The 13,857-nt window shown below is 45.1% G+C and overlaps 2 protein-coding genes across 2 annotated transcripts; one reads left to right on the top strand and one right to left on the bottom strand.

Moving 5' to 3' along the window:
* Nucleotides 1-2,158: 2,158 nt before the first annotated feature.
* On the bottom strand, nt 2,159-9,757 carry mfsd8l2 (major facilitator superfamily domain containing 8-like 2). Its single transcript, XM_084007079.1, has 11 exons — nt 9,490-9,757; nt 9,137-9,322; nt 8,844-8,906; nt 8,585-8,704; nt 8,393-8,472; nt 7,678-7,945; nt 6,007-6,080; nt 5,469-5,682; nt 4,413-4,535; nt 4,197-4,327; nt 2,159-3,439 (listed from the first exon to the last, which is right to left on the bottom strand). The coding sequence occupies exons 1-11, from the start codon at nt 9,563-9,565 to the stop codon at nt 3,359-3,361; spliced, it is 1,416 nt and encodes a 471-aa protein (XP_083863205.1). The 5' UTR covers nt 9,566-9,757; the 3' UTR covers nt 2,159-3,358.
* A 1,130-nt stretch (nt 9,758-10,887) lies between these two features.
* Nucleotides 10,888-13,347, top strand: kcnmb3 (potassium calcium-activated channel subfamily M regulatory beta subunit 3). Its single transcript, XM_084007978.1, has 4 exons — nt 10,888-10,979; nt 11,519-11,722; nt 12,310-12,481; nt 12,964-13,347. Exons 1-4 carry the CDS (start codon nt 10,894-10,896, stop codon nt 13,330-13,332), a joined length of 831 nt encoding a protein of 276 aa, XP_083864104.1. The 5' UTR covers nt 10,888-10,893; the 3' UTR covers nt 13,333-13,347.
* Nucleotides 13,348-13,857: the final 510 nt, after the last annotated feature.

The raw sequence follows: 13,857 nt of genomic DNA, 5'->3' as shown, positions 1-13,857 counted from the left end.
ATGTGTCAGTCAACTATCATTCCCAACAACAATGTGTCACATGGGTATGAAAACAAGACAATCAAGGGTTTATAAATAACAAAATGAAATATCTTTAATCTATTTAACTATGTTTCTTGAGATATTGACGCCCCGGGTCATCTTGACCTAAAGACATTAAAGGTAGTAAGTGATTCTATTCAGAAACGCTTTATGTCATATCACCTGAAATCCTTGTAACATATTGATAGTAATAAATACATTTAAAGGTGATTCTATTCAGAAATATTTTCTGTTAAATTACTTAAAATCCTCGTAACATATAGTAATGAATACATTACATCTGTGGCCGTGGCAGTACTGTAAAAACCCTGCTCAATCATAATCGTCAGGCGGAGAAAACTATTGGACGGCCTGCCTGTCTGTCAAAGATTACTTCCTGATCTCGAACACTGCTTTGGTGTTCTGTAGGATCGGCTTTGAACAGAGGTCTTAACGAAGGCGGTGGGACTTCTTCGGTTCGGCGATGCGTTCAAAGTCAAAGTCTCTGTGGTTTTTCCAAATGACCTACTCTGCCTTTAATTCGTCATATTTATCTTACCTTTTCCTGTCACCACGCCACATCGGCTCTGTGTCCTGAAAAGGTGTTCTCACCCAGAAAACGCAACACTTTAAAACCTTCAGCTCCGCGTTGGATTCATCAGAAACACGTCGTCCAGCTGTGAAAGTCAAACGTATAATTGGGACAAACATACTTCCTTCATGCAGCGAGATAAACCACTCCAGCTTGGTGTGATCCGTACCTGAACAACAGGAGAAGACTTGGATGTAACAGATGTAGTTCAGTGTTCACAGTTCGGTTCATTGTACACACACACACATACACACACACACACACACACACACACAAAAGCACTCAGCACTGAATAACGGCCAAAGCCACCAAAAACATTTTACACTCTAGCGAGTCGCTGAAATGACTGCACAAAGCCGAGTTGCTCTTCCTCGACACTGCATGAAAACAGCTAGAATAGGAAACAGACTGAGCCATTTATAGTAAGGTAGTAGTGCGACACGCTGATGCTTCTACTACACCTTCGTCTGTTCCACCACACTAACGAGGGTTTCCACTCGCCGATTCAAAAAAACTCGCCGTCACACAACTCCATCCAGCCTCATCAGTACACAGAAATAATCGTTGGCTCCTGCATCAAATGGTTGTTCTGTGTATCTTTAAAATTTCATAACTTGTGCGTCTGTGCGTACCTTTGGTGTCTTTTACATAAAAGCCCCTCCTAGGCCCTCTGACTTCTCTATTTTGGTCCTGGGGGGGTTGTGTGCCTTTTACAACCTTCGAGTTGGAACATAGTTGACTGCACTGATGCAATCTTGTGTACAAACACGGGATCGTTTCGATGAAGTGGTTTGTCTGCTAGCACGCAGGAAAAGGCTTTTTGATTAATTATATAATGAGCTTTGTGAGTGATCAGAATTTTGCGACATTTGAGTGATTGGTCGGCATCAAATCTCACCACACCACATCCACACAGACCAGATTAGCAGATACAATGTTAGTTATGAAAATGGAAAGTTATACTGAAATACTCTAATTGAGGCCACATTTTCAAGGGCTTTAAGACCCTCCAATATATTGCTCTTTACTGCATTTATCTAAAAGGCAAAATACCCTCCAAAAAAAAAAAACTCCTTAAGGTGAGAAAGGTGTTTACTTACTGTTATTTTTTGTAATAAATCCATTGAAATATTGATCTACCACATGCCAAAATATAGTGACATTAGCACATTCACCAACAAATTTCATGTAATTTACATCAATTTCAAGTTAGCTAACTAAAAGCCGGCTAACATTAGCCACCATACATTGGTCATCAGACCAACTAGCATTGTAGCAGGAATGTAACAGCAATGTGTTGAAATGTGAAATTATTGTTACTGAATTCAAGAATGTGTTATTACATCGTCTTATTTTACAACAGCTTGAAAAATGTTTTTTCTTGCAACTCAATTCTGATTGATTCTCATTTATCCCTGAATATTTAACGTTAAAGCGGAGAACTGAAGGTTTTACGTTTTCAGGGATTTGCTTGTGGCTCTTAAGGCTTTTGCATCTGAGTTTCTTGAAGAATACAAGACGGCAGGAATCATGGGAGAGAAAAAAGAGCTTGTTCAAACAGCCTAAATTCAGGCTTGACCAGATTTTTTGCCCCCTGTTATCTGCCTTAAAATGTCAAGTACCTGAATACGCTGATCAGAGCATGAAAGTACTTATATATATATTATGTCCTTGAGTCCCAAAGATTAAAATTTCCATCCCGGGCGAAAAAAGCCTTTGGAAAGCCAAACATCACATGCTGAGTATAGAAAATGGGAAAAGGTTACTCAGCCTTATCTGCAATTATGCAAAAACACAGGCATTGGCCAAAGCCATGTTCATTGGTACAAAGGGACCCTTCGGTGCCTTGATGTTGCTTACAGCGTCCCCCCCTCATGTGTAGCATACAGCACATCCTAGAGGAGAATACAGGCAAGAACAGCTGACTATACACAAGTCACACCTTGTCATGTTTTCAATTAAAACAGGCAATTCAACTTTAAATCCCCCCCACAGACACACAAATGATAAAGCATTACTAATTAACAAGAACTTCTTCAATTTGGTTTTAATTCTTATTTGCACATAAGATATCGACGAATGTTTCCAGATAGCATCTTCCTGCTTCAGTCACATCCAAAGGCTCTGTATTAACACCTGAAATGTTAGTTTTAATCCCGAAACTTCAAATAAATATCACGAAATCTCCAAAGCTCCATTTGTTTTGACCTTCTTCTCCTATCAGCCACGCTGACACGGAGCTGCTAAGATGTTGACGACGCCACTTCTGCACCCATTGTGTCAACCGTTTGCTTTTCACATAGAAACGAAGAAACGAGACATTTAAAAAAAAGGAGGAACACGGTTCACGTGGAGCTCTCTTATCTTTTTCATCAACACCTGGGGATATAAATACCGGTAGTTCAGTTTAAAAATAATGGCTTTCATCTTCAATTATGCCTCAGAATATTCAATACGAGAGCAATGGTGCCCCCTTGTGTAAAGGATGAATAAAAGTATAATGGGGGACATGCATGCAAGGGAGATTCTAATGCAATCTGATAACAGGGAGGTTGTGCAAAGCTTCAAAAACGTACAGCGTCTTTTACCCGTGTCATCACCTCTGTGGCAGGCTCTGTACAGTATCCATTCTGTATATTTTTCACTCCACACTCATACAGTTTTCCTCTGCAGTGATGCTGCCATGTAGTGAAGGGCACTCCCTCTGTCCGTCTTCAGCCTCTCGGGCTCAGGCAGCCTGCAGCTCTATCCTCCGCTGTCACAGCTCTGGGCACACTGCACCGCCCTGGGCTCAGTCAGCCGCTCGTAGGACAGCACCGTCATAACCTGCGAACATGCACGCCGGGGGGTGTGGCTTCAGAGAATAGTAGAGTACAGAGCAATAAGCAGACGTGCTGAGTTCAGGATTTCACTGGCGACTAAGCTGGCTGTTTCAGTTCGAGTGTGATGAAGCTGTGATTCTGATAGAGAGGACGCGTACTGTACAGGCCGGGCTGGGAGAGAAGACGCCCCGGGTGAAAGCATCAAGTCCAGCTCGTTCACAGGACGACAATCAAAGCAAGAGCCAAACATTTAGGGCATTCCTTTGCTCGCTAGTGAAGATTGATCTTGTAAATATGATGCTACAGGCAGCAGCAGCAGCCGATTCTGTTCATGGAGATGAATTGTAATGTTTTTAACACTTCGGTCTTTGAATGGTTTAAACAAATGAAAGAAGATCTTAAGGGGTGCTGCAGGTGGATTTTGTTACCTATTGATATTCTCAAATACTCACAGCAAGAAAGCCATTAAAGGGTATTTGTCCAAACATCTGTTAATAGAAGGTTTTAAATTCATGTTTTCAGAAGCCTGCAGATATTTAGGTGGTTATGTAGGAAGTGAATGAAAACAGCAGACTTTATGCTAAGCTAAGCGGCTGCTGGCTCCAGCTCCAAGCTTGCCACACAAATGAGAGAATGGTATCGATCTCCTCATCTAACTCTCGACAAGAAAGCCGATGAGCACATTTCCCAAAATCCCTTCAATCTGTCTCTTCAATTCGCCGTGTTGCCAATCGCTATCAAGCACTCTGTGCTCTACTTACCGTGATCATTATGAGGAGAGCTAGCATCATGCCCAGCATCACGTACAAATTATCGGTCAGTCCTCCGGCCCACAAAGGACCTAAGATGGTGGCGAGGCCCCCGACTGAGCGTCTCACACCTTGGCTGAATCCTTATGGGGAGGTGTCACAAAAAGAAAGCATTATTTATTTCAAACGTTGGAGATGGGCTGTTTATTTGCAGCAAATCCAGCCAACCTTGCGTTTTCTCTGCAGTGACTTTGGAGAAGAGAGACACCTGAGACACGGCCACGAAGGGAAGGCCCAGCAGCTGCAGAAACACTCCGATGATGAAGGCCGACAGCTCCCATCCGTACCCACCTGGCAGGGAAAGATAATACCCCGGTATTAGGCCCACTGAATGATAGTGGATTACCCCCATATTATCTCAAACGTATCATTAAACAATTACGTTTACAGTCTGTAATCGAACACCAACTCACACGCATGTCGAATTAATACACCGGCAGATCCCTCGGCTGTTAAATTATAACATTTCATTGCTTCTATGCATCTGATATATGGTGTAAAGGACTCAAAGTGTGTGTGTGTGTGAGATCATACTTTAGTTATCCCTCCCTTCTTCTCTCGCTTTTTTTAAGTTCCTTCCACAAATTGGTTGGCACCAGCAGAGATAGCTCTATCTGAAAACCACACCACTGCCAAGCTGGCAGCCATTAGGCATTTGTTCTCTCCGTGCACATGTTTGTGTGAATGTGTGCCCACTCAAAACTGTTGGATGTTACTGCCTGAAAGATGAAAGTCTGGAATCTTATAGTCAAAAAATGCAATTTCGCCAATCAAACATGCTTGTTAGCGGACCAGAATTTTTTTAAACATTTCTTCTTCAGGTATCTGCCTTTAAGGTTTCCATTTCTTTGTCTGCTTGTCGTAGCTCTTAACTGTAACGAATAGCAACGTGAACGGAGGATGCGCTTTAACAAATAGCGTTTTTGTCTAATTAGATTACTGTAATCCCTTTATATGTACTCAGGCACTCCCCAGCTCCAGCACCTGTCACTTGTAATCAGAGCGATAAACGTGACGCGCTGCAACAGACGCTGGGCCAACGTGAAACACGCGGGATCCAGTTCGCCTGTGTGACGGCCAGCCAGAGTCCGAACGGTGTCGTTTACAGGCCCACGTGCCATTCAGCCAGCTGTCACCCGATATGCAACACCGACAACAGTCTCACAGATAGCGTTTGGCGCAGAGCACAAGCCCTTTGCATTGGTGTTTGTGTGTTTTATGTACCTCGGGGGTCGCAGAGGAAGATGAGGCACCAGATGCAAGCGACGCAGCAGATGACGAGGCCCACGGCCAGCACCACGCGGTCCGCCACCTTCCCGCTCAGCCAGCGCACGAAGAAGAAGCCCAGGATGACCTCCACCCCGCACAGGCTGTACATCAGGCTGTTGCCCAACTCGCCAAAGTTGAAGTGGCGCTGCGTCAGAGGAGTCACCATGGTCTGGAGGGTTTTGAAAAAAGAAGTCCGCAAAAGGTCACTCGGTTAGAAAAATGGATTTATTACTTATTTGAGCTGAAACGAGCACCAAAAGGCTTCATTCAGTCCAGATAAAAACATATTTGTATCTGTTTTAATAGAGAACTGATTGCACTCTTTGAGCATTAAGCGATACTTGATTTTTTCTCTCTCTCAAAGTATCACAGCGGGTCTTTCCAGGTAAGGCTCGGATTGATGCGGTGGAGATGAAACTCGGGGTAAAGCAGTGTGACACTGTGAAATGCTTGGCAACTCCAGCTGATGGATCTCAACGGTAGCTGCTCTCACCTCCAGCGCTGTCTGATTGAAGAGAGTGATGAACTGAGCCGTGAGGAGAACAACCACCTCCTCTCGCAGGAGCTCTGCAGAGTGAGAGAGGGAGTGAGGGAGAGAGAGAGAGAGAGAGAGATTGCAAAAACCAGGGGAACCAAAGAGAACACCATAAAACAAGCTCTAGTGGAGCCATCGAAAGTTTCAGCTGGCAAGTGAGTTTGTGAGATAAAGTAGTTTAAAGAGAAAAAGACACATTCATCTGAAAGTAAGTTGGTCATGCTGCTCCCCAAAGTCCAATAAACGGTCTTTTTTTTCTAGAGATAACTGAGAGTTCAGCTTTATTCATATATCCAAAACATGATCGCGAGGGGAAAAGAATTGGAATCCATATATGAAAAATTTAGAAATGTTGATAGCAGCTTTTTTCCTGGAGCTCCCTTATGGACTTGGAGAGGAAGAACGCTGAGCTGGGCTTGCTGCTAAATTTGGAAGTACGTGCCAGATGGCCGGACGAATAGCTTGATATTACAGCGTGTGATCTACTATGGTTCACTTCTATCTGCTCAGTGTTTTTTTTTACTATTGTTTATGGTTAATTAACTTCTGGCATATACAGTACAGTTATAGTATACATGTTTTTTAATTGGTTACAAATTAACCTCTACAAACTGATTCTTCTTCATTCGTAGTAGTAACCAATTATGTTCAGGCAGGCTTTGGTTAAATAAAGGTAAATGGTCCGGAGAGGGGGAAGGCTTGGGCGAAATGCATTCTGGGAACCCGCCGGCTATTGAAAATAGCTGATGATTTGATGTATTTCCTTGTGTTTTTCTGCTTGTAACAAGGAAACACATTTTTTCATTGTCATACTGCATATTGGTGCTAAATGTTTCCTTGTTCCTTGTTGCCGGAGTTTTAGAGATTCTTCACTAACAAAAAGTTGGCGGGAGGATCAATAACCCGCTGTAACAGCTAGCAGACACTCCTCCAGTTTTGCTCCTGAGTTTCTGGAGTTGTAGCTTTTCTTCTTCTTCAAAAAAAAAAAGGGAATCGATAAGAAGAATGTTGACCACATTACCGATTCTGTCTCCATTTCATCCACTAGTCAACCACAGCAAGCCATTCAATAAAAAAACCAAGCCTGCTATCCATCCCTTTGGCACATCTTCAAAGAGTGAGAAAATCAATTTTGAAGCTTTGACGTGCGCACACACACACACACACACACACACACACACACACACACACACACACACACACACACACACAGAGAGAGAGAGAGAGAGAGAGAGAGACAGACTAACACAATAACAAAAGAACAGAAAAAGTTAATCAATAATGGCACACAATCCCTGCATGCATCCCATGTAAACGCACTATGACAATAATCCAATAGGACACCTGACATCATACATGCACTTGCACGCTGTGACATAAACCAGCCGCACACACACGAGACCGATCGATGGACAGGGAATGTGATCCGACGTGCCACACAGGATTCCTCAGAGGGACCGGGAGCATGGGAAGTGTGTGTAAGAAGGAGGGAAGCGAGGGAAATCAATGGAGCTGATACGAAACATGTACATTGGCAGTGACACCCTTCGTTCCCTCCCTGAATCCCACAAGTAAGGAGAGCTGACAGTCATTGCTCAGGACAGGCAGTCAAACCTCCTCCTCGCTCACCTCTGCTGCCCCTGAAGCTTTTGAAGGGTTTCCTGACGGGCTGCACCTCAGACGAGGTGGAGGTCTCCAGCTGGTTGTCGTCGACGGATCTGTAGGTGTGCACCGACTCCTCGTCGGACCCTATCAGCAGCACCTCCTCCTCCTCTTCCTCCCCCTTTTGTTTCATCTCCACCATTGCCGTGCCCCCCTCTGATCCGATGGGTGGTATGTCCCAGTACAGAGCCGCCACGGCAAGCTGGAGCAGCACCCACAGCAGGCACATGAAGATCTGACAGCGATGAGGAAAACCAGCTTATTTTAACGAAAATGTTCTCAAATATTAGCTTCTTTTTACATCATCAAACCCCCTAGAAAGCTACCTGGAGATATAAAGCATTTGATATACGGAGGAGAGCGTTCAGGACATAAAGCAACCTGGCACCGTGTAATAAAAAGAGACACGCGGTGTCAAATTATGTGGAAAAATGGAAGCAGGCGAAGGAGCAATGTTACATCTCATTTAAGCTACAAGCGCTTTATTCACAATCTCACGAGATGGAAGTAGATCGATTCCAGTTGTTATTGGCCTGAGTGTTTCTGCGGGCCTTTTGTATTCCTCTACAACGAAGATAAAGGGATACATGTGAGCCAAGAAGAGCGCAGACCGCGACTATTTATAAAGGTTGTCTCTGTATTCATGAGGCTTGAGATTTACTCGTTATTTGGATGCGGTTACCCCAGGAGACGTGTATTTGTTCACAACAAAGGGTCCCAGGTTGAAATCGCACAGCCGCAGGAACAGGTTGAAGGCCGGCCCTGGAGAGAAGACGGGAGGAAGAGCTTTAAAGGGTAGATGCAGTGGAAGCAGAGGATGTGTGGAGGCGGAGGCCTCCGCCGTTGAAACTGCTACGAAGGAGGAGACACTGACCCAGGAGGAGGCCCGCTTGTCGACAGGCCATGATGGCCGCGAAGATGCCGGCGCGCTCGTCTGGCCGAGTGCAGCGAGTCAGGAACCCAAAGATGCAGGAGCCCGCCCCTGCACCCACACCTGAGACGGAACCAGCATCTTACAGTGCATTTCAACTTTACTTTGTGTGTGTGTGTGTGTGTGTGTGTGTGTGTGTGTGTGTGTGTGTGTGTGTGTGTGTGTGTGTGTGTGTGTGTGTGTGCGTGTGCGTGTGTGTCACCTGCTACAAGCCGACTGGATAACAGCAGCCACTTTGAGTATCCAATAAAATACATGAAGTTACCTGAAGGCGAATAGAGATGAAAGTCAAGGTAACTACCATCATGCATTGCACACACAGGGGGATAAAGGCTACCTGTAAACATGGAGGCGGTATAGTCTTTTAAATAGAAGTCCCCGTACAGAGTGTAGTGAATAATGAATGAGCCCAGATAGGAGCGACGGCGGTCCCACTTGGTTTCTAAAATCCGACCCTCCGTGTCATGTGATTTGTCTCGCGGCTCGATGACTCACCGGCGATCTCAAACAGATTTGAGAAAAGGATGATGAACTTTGTCTTTTTGCTCCAATCCGACCACAACCCGAAAAGGGGGCCCGTGAGCAGCCCGCTCAGACTGAAGGCGGCCATACCCAGGCCCAGGAAGTACGGGGGGGCCTCCAAAATCTGGAGATACCTCCATATTGTAGGCAGGATGACGGCTGAGATCACCCGGAGAAGCACGAATAAAAAGGAGGGAGATACAAAAACACATTTCAGATATACTCTGTGGTTTGTGGTGACAGCCAAAGAACGGCAGGCAGATCCTGCTCTGATGAGACCTTCATCTCAGGTCTACGAGTCCATGAAGCTGTCACAATGAACTTACCGTACTCAATGCCGCTCATCATAAACATCAGCCCAATGGTGAGAAAGGTTAGATTCCTCCTTTGTTGATTATCCATTGATCTGAGTGGACTTGCAGCCCTTCTCTTGCCGTCTACGCCACTCTGAGAATCCGTTGGGCAGCTTTAGCAGCTAACAGGAAACACCGTGCGTTCACTTAGTGCAAATTCCTGACCAAATTTAACTCCTCGCAGAGTCTGGTCATTCCAGAACATCTTAAGAGACAGAGGAAGTGTGATCACACGAGTCATGCATGCCGGGGCAGCCCCGCGCTGTGAGCCTCGCGGCCTCGGCAATGCCTCGGGTTACCAGGTGAGGTAAAAGCACACCAAGCTTTATGCATTTTTAATCGTGTTTTCCTCGGGTTCCATCAAAAGCACTTCATTCTCCAACAACCCCGGTGACGAAGTGTGTGCCCTCTTGTTTGGCTTCGGATATGAATAACATTGTGTGAAGAGAGAGTCCACTCGGCAGTTCACCAATGTAATACCTCACACGCGGTAATAAAAACACACACAGGTGATAAAACACACCAGATAAACTACAATTACATTCGGTGGAATATGAAGCCTTTTGCAAGGACGTGTGATAAAAAAAGAGGAAGGGAAATATCCACACACCACAGAAAAACACTATTCAATAGTGAATACATTAGGTATGACATCGCTGTCTGTTTTATCGAATGGTCGGCTGTACTCTGCCGTGGCGTTCCCGGCCTGCGGCTTGTTATATTAAACAGGACTGTCACCGAGTTAATACCTCCATATGTTTTTTCCAGCAGCCACATGAATAATACAAAGACTTTTGATTGTTTGAATAACATAAACCCGCTCAGTCTCGGGGCGATGTGAGAGGGTTTCCAGCTTGACAGGCCTAATGAAATGCACACGTGTGTGTGTGTTTGGGTCAGTGTCTCTTTGTGTTTGTGTGAGACGACTTCCAACGTCATCACTTTATGCCCTGTTCTTTGACTAACAGCTGCCGGCATCGTGCTGTTCCACTCTGTGTAAGAAGTCAATAACGAAGAAGGGATTCATTCAGCTTCTCCATGACAAACTGCTCCATGCAGCCGAGCCTCACGGGGCCCACTGAGAGGCCATTAGCATCCTACCTGCCTCACTGTACGTGCGGCGGTTTCTATAGAAACACACACAAGGGCAGGAGGTGTTGTTGCACTCACCTTTGAGCCTTGGCAAACAACAGGAAGCCCCCCCTCTGGTGAATAAAGCACAATCTGTTCAACATTTGGAGGCTGGTGGAGGACGCGGGATGATCAGCTTCGTTGACACAACAGAAGGACGTTTGACTTTCAGAGAGAGAGGAGCTTGTTAGGTGGATTACAGATACTGGGGACTGGGAGGTGGTGGGGAAGGGAAAGGGAGCGGGCATGTTCTTGAACACAGCTTCTCCCCGCCGCTCGTTCACCATCCCCATTAACATCAACCTGCAGGGTGCTCGCAGGCGGCAGACACGGTAAGAGAGGACGATCGATCGGGCAGGAAGTCCAGGAGAACACCGTGTGAGATCATTAAGGAAGTTTGAACAAAAGCTTCACATTCAGACGTCCAACTCCTGGAGCACAAACACCAGAGGCACTGATTTGAATGGTTTGAATGGACTAAAATGTATTAATATGGCATTAAAGGGGCATTACACTCTATCAAGTTTAGTTAAGAAGTCACAAGGACTAGTCTGCCTTTAAAAACAGGTGTGTGGTGTCTTCTGTGGATCTGCAGGGAGCTGGATCTGAAAAACAGGGTTCGGTTTGAGCCCAAAGTTGAAACTTGAAAATAAAACTCAACCTTTGAATTTATAACGTTTTTGTCTCAGTCCAACTAAATCTGTTCAGATACATTCAGCCCTGAAGGGAATCGTGTAGTTTGAAAGAATAGAAAATGAATCAAATTAATTCATGAGTCAAATAAAAAACTTGTATCACTGTTGGATTAAATCATTACATCCCGTGTGTGTGTGTGTGTGTGTGTGTGTGTGTGTGTGTGTGTGTGTCACAGAGAGCTCCTCCACCCAGCGATGGTGGCGGAGCAGGAGTGGAGCAGAGGGGTGGAGGGGCGCGGGGGGCAGCAAGCTCGGGCCCAGATGCCGGTGTCGAGCGTCGGGGAGGACAGAGCCATCCTGCTGGGCTTCGCCATGATGGCGTTCTCTGTGCTCATGTTCTCCGTGGTCGGCATCACTGTGGTCAAGCCTTATGTCAACAGGTACGTTAGTACTGTGACTAATATCCGGTCATTTCAAGTAATATTATTGATTGGTAATTAAATGTTTGATTACATTTTAGTTTATCGTAGTTTAGTTCAAATAATATCAAACTGAGATTAAATTTTAAATCATTACAATATTTGTAAAAAAAAAAAAAAAAAACGATCATCTCAATGCAAAAGTACATGTTATGGAAGCCTATTTCTACCAAAATTGAAAAACATACACTATATGAAATGAAATAAACAGAAACAATCTTGGTTTACAAGAAAGAACCAAGACACGAATCAGCATCTGGACCAAGTTGGTAGACTGAAAACAGAGCAACATTGCCACCAGCATAGCTGCTATGGCTAAAATCTATTTTGTTGAGATATAAAGCACCTCATACTTTAGTATTTTTTCGTGGTTGAAAACGGCTTCCATAAGATGTGCTACTACATGAATGAAAGAGAAGAAGAAGAACGCCCCTGAAACCAGAGATCTAAGAAGAAACGATTTTTCACCCTTCTGGTTTGAGTGTCTTTGACACATGCTTTACTTGTGAGGTCTGGAATACGCTGAAATATTCCTCTTGTTTTCCCAGCAACTGGGTGAAGGTCGGCTGTGTGCTGCTGCAGGCCGACATCCTGGAGGAGTGGATGGACTGCAGAGGTGTCAGCACGGTGCCTTGCCTCAGGGCGTTGGTTAACCTCACAGACTCCAACCAGAACGCTTCGCTCCACTTTGACGAGGAGTCGCTCGTCCTCGCTCCCGAGGTACGGGAAAAATTCCAGCGTTTAGGTCATACCTCGTCGCGGCTTTACGAGCCAGGGGGTTTGAATCTGCTTCCCACCAGATGTGGACACCTGCAGGTGACTGGAAGTCCTCGTGGTTAGGATGTGAGCTTTCATGCAAGACATCGAAGAGGACTTTAAGAAGCACCTGAGAAAAAGAGGTTAAGGCTAAAAAACTGCACTGAGGGGATTGCAAACTATGAATCCTGCCCCCTTGTGAATAAGCTATAGATATCATTAGGACGCAGCTCTCATGCTGCACTTCTGCCCCATTCAGAGTAATTGAACCATTTTTTTAAGTACGAGTGCAGCACACAGAGGCTGGGGAGGGCTGTTCTCTTCTTTAACAGACAGAAAAGAGAACCTTGCAGCCCGCCTCACTGATTGCAATCAGCCCTGCCAACCGTAACAAGCGGGGGGACACTTGATCAAAAATAATACTCAAATCGCATCTTCTCTTTCAGTGTTTCTACGTACCCAAGTGCCGGATGGACAGAGTGGAACTCCAGGATGAAGTCCTGAGAGTGAAAACCAGCCTGGATGCCCAGCTAGGGAGCACCTCGTCGTGCTTCGCGGACCAGGCGAAGCACCCCGGGGACGTCCTCGTGAGCAGGAAGTACACCTTTAAGAAGGCCCTGTTTGCCTTGCTGTGGCCCTGTCTGATGCTGGGTGGTGGAGCTCTGCTGGTGGGCCTTGTGAAGCTAACACAGTGCTTAGCTCATCTCTCCTCCGAGGTGTCCATCGAGAGCGCTGTGGGCAGGCTGACATCAAGAGACACTAAGGGCAAACTGTACAGAATCCTCTGGAGATCCGGCATGCAATCTCCCTCGTGAAATATCCAGGGTGGTCCTGAAACATGCATACAAAATTAACTTGTATATAACCTGAACCAGGAACAGTAGAAAATGCCAATCGGAGGACTATTTTGTGTCAAAAATCCAAGAGAAATCATTTTAGCCATATTGTCATGCGCCATGCAGAAGGGTCGAATTGATCTGAGCTCCCAAATTAGATTTCTCAGAGGTTTCTGAACCCAATTAAGAGTGACCAGCAGATGGCTGCGCTACATGCACAGAGGCAGAAGACACGCACACTTTTCAAGGAAAAAGAAGGAAAATAAATTGAGAAAAAAAAAGATAAAATAGCCGATCTGATGTCAAAATGAATGGCTGAGGGAATTATGGGATTGCAGCGGTATGTAATTAACACACATAAGACTTTGTTGAACGTTACTTCATTAAACTTCTTAGTTCCACTTGACAAAAATAAATGAAAGTCAAAGTTTAGGACCGGTAGAGCACCAAGTCTTTAAATGTAGTTTTCTATGGGGCGATTGAGAAATAGATTCCTTTATTTAT

Source organism: Eutrigla gurnardus (assembly GCF_963514095.1).
Source record: "Eutrigla gurnardus genome assembly, chromosome: 4".
In the NCBI taxonomy this organism is placed as follows: Eukaryota; Metazoa; Chordata; class Actinopteri; order Perciformes; family Triglidae; genus Eutrigla; species Eutrigla gurnardus.
The sequence above is the reverse complement of the archived record's forward strand: the minus strand, read 5'-3'. Positions and strand labels throughout refer to the sequence as shown.

Excerpts from the sequence above, each read along its gene's own strand:
- mfsd8l2 (XM_084007079.1), bottom strand. The coding sequence starts at position 9,565 with ATGGATAATCAACAAAGGAGGAATCTAACCTTTCTCACCATTGGGCTG. Across the intron at positions 5,683-6,006 it reads TCAATCAGACAGCGCTGGAG|ACCATGGTGACTCCTCTGAC; the intron begins GTGAGAGCAGCT and ends AAAACCCTCCAG. Across the intron at positions 4,536-5,468 it reads CTTCCTCTGCGACCCCCGAG|GTGGGTACGGATGGGAGCTG; the intron begins GTACATAAAACA and ends TTTCCCTGCCAG.
- kcnmb3 (XM_084007978.1), top strand. The coding sequence starts at position 10,894 with ATGTTCTTGAACACAGCTTCTCCCCGCCGCTCGTTCACCATCCCCATT. Across the intron at positions 10,980-11,518 it reads GCTCGCAGGCGGCAGACACG|AGAGCTCCTCCACCCAGCGA; the intron begins GTAAGAGAGGAC and ends TGTGTGTCACAG. Across the intron at positions 12,482-12,963 it reads CGCTCGTCCTCGCTCCCGAG|TGTTTCTACGTACCCAAGTG; the intron begins GTACGGGAAAAA and ends CTTCTCTTTCAG.